At 35.8% G+C, this 7425-nt stretch overlaps 1 protein-coding gene across 8 annotated transcripts in view; it reads right to left on the minus strand.

The window, feature by feature from the left end:
* The window catches only part of LOC114263955 (sugar transporter ERD6-like 5), a 49094-nt gene extending 43203 nt beyond the window's left edge, over positions 1-5891 (minus strand). For 3 of the 8 annotated variants that reach the window (XM_028204539.2, XM_082915065.1, XM_028204534.2), the window contains exon 1: positions 5418-5891. In XM_028204539.2, coding sequence (XP_028060340.2) covers positions 5418-5575 — 158 coding nt within the window. In that variant the 5' untranslated portion in view covers positions 5576-5891. The remainder of the gene's footprint in view (positions 1-5417) is intronic. The other 5 variants (XM_028204538.2, XM_028204535.2, XM_028204536.2 and 2 more) reach the window with 4 other exon arrangements.
* Between the last annotated feature and the right edge of the window lie 1534 nt (positions 5892-7425).

The following is a 7425-nucleotide window of genomic DNA, read 5'->3' on the forward strand; positions in this document are numbered from 1 at the left end:
AGAGACTAAGGCCCAAGACCGACCTAACATCCCTAGGTCCTGAACTGAGCTATTAGGCTTCACTCTGATAGCCGAGCTAAAATGCTCTTTAATCTTTGAGCCGTGCAGAATATGCCGCGCTAACACTTGCACTTGATTTCTATTATGCAGACCGAACTAGGGCCAACCAGGCATACATCAACATCATAATCGGTGAAACTCAAAGACCGAGCAAATAATCACCAGGGCCTATTGCCGAGCTATTATCATATAAAAAATAAGACCGGGGTAAATGGGAAAATACCGATTTATGGTTAGTTCACCAGGCGTTATTGTCGAGTTCCGTAGGGAGTTCAACATTCCATACAACGTCCACTTAGAGCTGGCCAAAAAAGAAGACACTCTCTAGGGCAAATTAGATGCCTGCCCCTTCACCGTGGTGTCTATAGTCGAAGGTGGCCTTCACTTCCCAGTCCAGCCCCTAGTTTGCGAGTTTTTGAAGCAGACTAGGTTATGCCTAACCCAGGTCTCCAACAACACATACAAGATAATAAATGGCGTGGCCGCGATAAACTGCATCCTCGGTTTGAACCTCAGTCTTGCCGAAATATTCCACCAGTATACACTTAGCAAAAATAAGGGAAGCTTTTGCTGGTACCTCAAGGGTAGGAAAGGCCGAGCAAAACTTATAGAGGATAACTTGGACAAAGAATTAAACAACGATGATTTTCTATGGGTATCCGGCAATTATGAGGACACCAAGGCGCCCATACTAGGCTAATACATATGCAAAAATTTCAAGAGCCCCGGTAAGCAGCCTAGCACGGTTTATATTTTTGCATTTGATCCATTTTGCAGATCTAACACTTGGAATTTTTGTGCAGATTACACAATTTTGGCAGAGGATTATTCTCACGCCAATCAGGAGGCCATTAGAGTTATTTTGCGGTATCCGGCTAAGCAATGAGAGCCCAAAAAGTTGCTCGGATACGAACCAAGCTACCAACATATTGTACCGTGCAAAAATCGGGTTACCAATTTTCTTCGTGCCCCCTCTCCGAAGCCAGATCCAACCCTTTCGTTGATTAAACTTGTCCCCCTAATAGCCGAACAAAAGATGGCAAAAATTCGCGCCATCAAGTCGATGATCACTGGCGAGCCGAGCGATTCTCAACTAGCGAAAACGGCAGGGGGCCAATCCTCTAAGCCAGCCGTGCAAGAAGGAGGACTAGTGCTAGCTCTTGCCAGCAAGTAAGTTTTTGGTCGGTTAAAGAAGAGGCCAAGGTGAGCTTCGATCGAGCAGTGTTTGGTCAATGAAGATTCAACCGATCTGCCATCTGCCAATCATGGAAAGCAAACTGAACAACCCTTGGCCAAGCAGTCCACTCGCTCCACTGCCTCTCCAGTCTAAACAAAGGCTGAGTAGTAGCCATGGCTGACTCGGTCTATGCTGACAAGGACTACTCCCTTGACTTCAACATGACCAAGGGTCTGCTCTTTCCAACAGACATGAAGAAACATGAAGAACTTTCCGACCTGAAGGTCCTTAGGTCAGCCACAAAGTCGATTGCTCTAGTAAGTATGCAAATCTTTTTGTAACAAGTCGTTGCTCGGTTTCAGTGTGTTGACTTCTGCTTTTTGCGGCATGCATGTTCCTCTAAGACATACCTCAGGTTCTCTAAACGGACGAAATAAGAGTATCTCAACGTCGTCTACAGACGCGAGGGACGGTAACTACTATCATGCGTGCACGATCTCTCCATCAGTGGGTCAGAATCACAAAGGTCGTAGCTCTTGGTGATGGAGAGAGAAGGTGTCCCCCGTTGGTACTGGCTGCTTGAGCGATAGGGTTGGGTGCGCTCACTGTGGTTTCTCACTCTAGCAACACGTTTTCCTTTGATTTGTCGCTTTAACGTCTCCATCTCAGTTTTCATCTTCCGAATGAAGGCGTTCTGGTCCCTAAGCTTGTGCTCCAAGTGTTGAACATGCGATTCTCCTCGCCGCTGGCGCCCCTTAGGACTCTGTGAATGGTCAGTGCTCCTCGTGCGTTTGTCTTACGCGTCTCTGGGTAGCCCTCTAGAGGAGGTCTCCAGGCCCGCCATGGTCGGAACGGCAAGAGGACCATCTCTTTTTTGGACTGACTCCAGAGTGATACTGTTGACAACGAACAGCGATTTTTCGCCGATGTTCGCCATGAAAAACAGCCAAAAAGCTTGTAGAACAAGGTTTGTCAATCAAAAAACTTCTCATAGATGACGTCAATTGTACGAAAGAGAAATATTCGCCTCACTCCGTACCTCCTTGCTACCAAGCTCGTCTCATTCCGTTAGAACTCCGTCGTACTATAAACAAAACACTAGTGAGCTACCCGACGAGTGGGTTGGTAGAAAACCCCTCCGACGGTGAAGTTAGCTTTCTAAGAGAAGAGAGAAAGCAGAGCACTATAGAGAGAGAGAGTTCAAGATTACTTACCTCTAACGTCTGCATGCTCCTTCTTTTCAAGGCTAGCCATGCAGTCTCAGAGATTGTGGGCGCACTACCTCTGCTATCCTTTACTGGACAGACGACTGTGCTCCCCTCTACTTTTCTTACACGTGTAGAGACCCAAACCACCAAACAGTGTTTGTCACACTGCCAAAAGGTGACTGTGCATACCATAAGTGAATTCCTCTCTTCTCGTTATTGGTCCGTGTGGAATACTTGACCAAACTATTACTTGGCGATAAACAGCACCAACTACGACTTCCCAAAGACTGAGTTAAGTCTAATCGGCTATTCCTTCGATGTCAAGGCCAAATTACGTCAATCTTGATCTCCCTTACACTGGGTTGAATACGGGCGACCGATAGCTCGATTACCACGTAGCGCGCATCTCTTCAGGTCGGTCGAACGAGGGCGTACTGTCCATTCTTTCGGTTAAAACGTTCCCTTCGATCACGGCGATGAATCTAGCTCGGTTGCACCAAGTGTCAATCTTGTTTGGTGCAGTCCAAAGCATATGCCGTGCGGCCCTTGCTCGGTCCAACACCATTCCCGTGTTGATCCAGGCCCAATGGATGACATAATCATGATGTTCCTAGACTGGCCCAATGCTCGGCGTAAATCCCCCTCTCATCCACCAATCATAATGTTATAGAATATCACATGTCAATGTTCTGACCACAATGAGGGGAAAAATATAAAAAAGATCATGAGGTCTCGTTTGGTATGCAACACTTTTAGCCTAAAAGTCAAAAAATTATTAAAAAAATCAAAAAACCTATAACCTATACTAAAAAGTCAAAAATTTCATTTTCTCTCTACTTTTTACATATCTTTTTGTAAAAAATTAAAAAATCATCCCAGATATACTAATTTTTTTTATCTCATATTTTAACTAAAAAGTTAAAAAAATACTAAAATAATATGTTTCCAAACGAGACCTGAGTTAATAAATAATTTTTTACTTTCCATTGTTGTCATAAATTTGAGTTTCTTTTCACTCATCCATAACAAAAAATCCCCTTTTTCGACTAAAGAATAATATCCCCATAAATTAATAAGGGCAAATTGTAAACAAGTAAGATTAGTCACAAATTAACTGCACTATAGATGAAAATCTTTTCTGGTGCAACTTTAACACACATGAAAACTTACATCAAGTATAGAATTAGACTTGCATTATTATACACATAAAAGACTTACCTTACCATAAAAATGTAATAATCTTTTGAGCTACGTAGCATTGTCGTTTCCCCAATTAACACAGTTCTAGGTGCAATTGGCTAATACATTAATGAACCGAGACTAGTGCGATTATGGTAACTTCTAATTTTTCCAAATTGATTGACACATGAAATGGAAACTTGGTCAATGCACACCTAAATAATAATTAAAAAAAAAAAAAAACCTTACTAGTGATGTTTTAAATAACACTATTTAGGCTTGTATTATTGTACAAGTTGGAATGAATTTTCCATTGCCGAATGATGATGCTATCTGCGACCCACCGCATTTGTTTTATTGGTTCATCAATACAATTTCTTTCCCAATAAAAAAGCAAAAACAGTGATAGTGTGGGCTCCAGTATGTCTTTGGACATCGTAAAAATAATATCAAAACATATTTTTTTTTATATTTCTAAATATTTTTATATAGATCAAACTTTTCTCAAATTTAAAATAACTTGAGGGTCACGAGTTTAATTTTAATAATTTAAATTATTTATTTTATAAGATTCTTAACCTATATCATTTATGAAAAAAATATAATAATTTAATAATTGTAATATTCTCATTTTATCATGCTTGTCATCAAAAAAATCGATAATTATATTTTTTAAAATAGATTATTTATTTTTCTTTTATAGAAATAATACAATAAAATAAAAATACTACTATTACAACTTAATTTTTGTTTACGAATGATAAATACCAAAAATCTTATAAAATAAATAATTTAGATTATCAAAATTAGATTGCCTCTCAACTATAAATATCAAAGTTGAAAGAAACTCAACCTTTTTATTTATCTGATTTGAGGACTCGTTTGAGAATTGATTTATTTAATATTTTATAATTTTTTATAAAAAATCAAGAAAATCATTTGACAACTTGTGTAGTAATTTTTAATTTTTATTTTTGGGCTAAAAACCAATCATCCCAAACAAAGCCAATAACCATAGTATATTAGATCATTAATATTTTCCGAAAAAAAATAAAAAAAGAGCTCCATACAATGTCAGCAGTAGCATATGTGCGGCTCTTGAGGATGGGTTTGACATTGACATACGGTGGTGGTGGTCATTGAGGAGAGAGATGGCAGGAGTAGTCGAGAGAGGGAGAGGGAGAGGGAGAGGGTAGTGATCAGGTACAGGAGAGTCCATGTCCACACTAGTTTGTTTGTTTGTGTATTTGAAGTAATTTAGCTGATATGGCACTACATGATTTGCTACCCCTAAATCAAGGCCTTGTTTGGCAACTTGAATTTTGACTAAAATAATTAATTAAAAAAAAAATTAAGAGCTTGTTTGGTATTCAATAAAAAAACTTATTTATTTAAATAAATGCACTTATTACTTTTATTTTTTTTATATATATATTTTTTTAAATATAAAGTGTATTGGTTTAAATCATTCCCAACAATCACTAAAATAATAAATAAAATAAAATATTAAAAAAAATTATAAATTATTCCAAATACAATTTCTTTTTCATCTTATAAAACAGTCACAAATCAAAAAATCAACTAAATGATCAAGTTCCAAACGAAACCAATATATATTTATGAATGATGGATCAACCGCAAATATAAGTTGCATTAATCTATTTTCTTTTTTGTTTTATTAATGTACCAAATTAAGGAGATCAAGAGAGCTAAAAAAAAAGCTCCTGCAATTAATCAATGTTATCTATGTATGCAGATGAATAGAGAGAGAGAGAGAGAGAGAGAGAGCTTACAGCAAAACCATAAGCAAAGGAACCGCTGACAGCAACAAAGGTGCTGAGAACAACAACAGCCGTGACGGCGGCAGAGGAGGAGGAACCACCACTCTCTTCTTCATCACCACCACTATCTTCTTCACCACCACCACCACCATCCCCACCACCGGTTGCATCTATGTGCTGAGGCTTTTCTTCAGCAAGCAGGCACCTTGTTATCTGCCCATCCTCTATGCTTTCTCTCTCCATGTTCTTCTGTTTTTCTCTCTCTCTCCTCCACCAATGGAAAAAAATACACAATTATAAAGAGTTTCATTATATTATTATATAAAAATAAAGGAGATGCTACCTTCTGTACTTAAAAAAGACATATTAATATGTCCTTTCATAATATACTTTTACAAATTATTTCATAATACAATTAGAAAATGTCATTTTTTTTATCACAAAAGTTACAATATTTTTTCACTTTAAAATGTCGTCATAAAAATTATGAAGTTTCACGACAAAAATCACAATATGTGATAGCATTACGATTCATAATCTTAAGGTAGGAGTCATAAAGAACTTAATTGTTTGAACTTGACTCATATTCGAGTGGTTAATCGTTCTAGTTTGGTTGATTAAATAAATAAGTAAAGTTTAAATATATTTTAAAACTCGTTAAAATTTTTAAATTAAGCTTGAACAGTTAATGGTTCATTCAATTCGGTTCAATAAACTTAAAATTATATAAAATATCAAACTACTCGAACTTGGTTCGTTAAAAACTTATTTGAGATTGACTCGAAAATTTAATGAATCAAACTTGAATAAATTTTAAAACTCGTTAAAATTATCAGACTAAATTTGAACAATTAACTATTCGGCTCGTTCAGTTCATTTATCACCCCTACTTTAAGGTACATACCATAAATTTACTATTCGATCAGTTGTTTTATAGTTATGTTTTGATTTAAAACTAAACCAATTAGATATATATATATATATATATAAATATTTATTATTATTTATTGTAAATAATCAATTAGGAGTACTCTAGACCTAGCTGATCCGTTAAAATCAATAGACCCTCCCTAATACATCCGTTTTTAAGTGATTTCGACAGTATGGACGGACATACGTAGCCGGAGATTTTTTAAATCTGCTTACACTTAGATGGATAGCGGATGAAAGACTACTCGACCCAATTTAATCCTCCAATCCTTCTTAAGAAATGATGTTATGTCTTTATACTTTGCAGGTTAAAAAAAGACATTTTATTTAATTATTTATGAAATATAAAAGTTTGACCTTTATTGTAATTATAAAAAATAAAGAATAAAAAAATTTAGACTCAAGCAAGGCTCCAAATAGTAAAAAATTACTCTAAAATAGTTGTAAAAAAAAAAAAAACGCATAAAATAGTAAAGCCAAACCGCCAAATTGATCTGGATTCACCCATTAACCCACACGACTCGCTCAATCCGCACCCACTAACTAAGCGGATGAATACGGATTGATTTTTTTCAATCCTCATAATTTGAAAGAATGACGAATGAGAGATCATCCGACCTAACCCAATCTACGAATACCTCTACAATCAAGTATCTTATTAGCATCTCATATCTATTTGTAAATTATTTACTCTCTGTTTGTAAGTTTGTTCTTGTATAATAATAAAATTAAGGGCGAATTACGCTAACGGTCCCTATAGTTTGAGATTTGTGTCACTTTGATCTCTGACTTTACAATTGTAACATATTTGATCTTAAATTTTGAATCTTGTTCCAAATAAAGATAATTGAAGATACCATTATTTAATTTCAATGACAAAATCATCAATTCGATAAAATATAAACTAAATTTGTCAAAAAAATATTTTTGAATTTTTAAAAATTATTTCTACCCACTAAAGATAAAATTATGTAAAATTGATAAATCTTTTAGACATTTATTTATTTTTTTACCAAATTAATTTTTATTATGTATTTGGATGATAATCATGTAATGAGTGGTTATTTTTATTTTTATTAAATGAGTTTCT

The sequence above is a fragment of the Camellia sinensis genome, chromosome 2, assembly GCF_055761805.1.
Source record: "Camellia sinensis isolate YWXY chromosome 2, ASM5576180v1, whole genome shotgun sequence".
Taxonomy (NCBI): domain Eukaryota; kingdom Viridiplantae; phylum Streptophyta; class Magnoliopsida; order Ericales; family Theaceae; genus Camellia; species Camellia sinensis.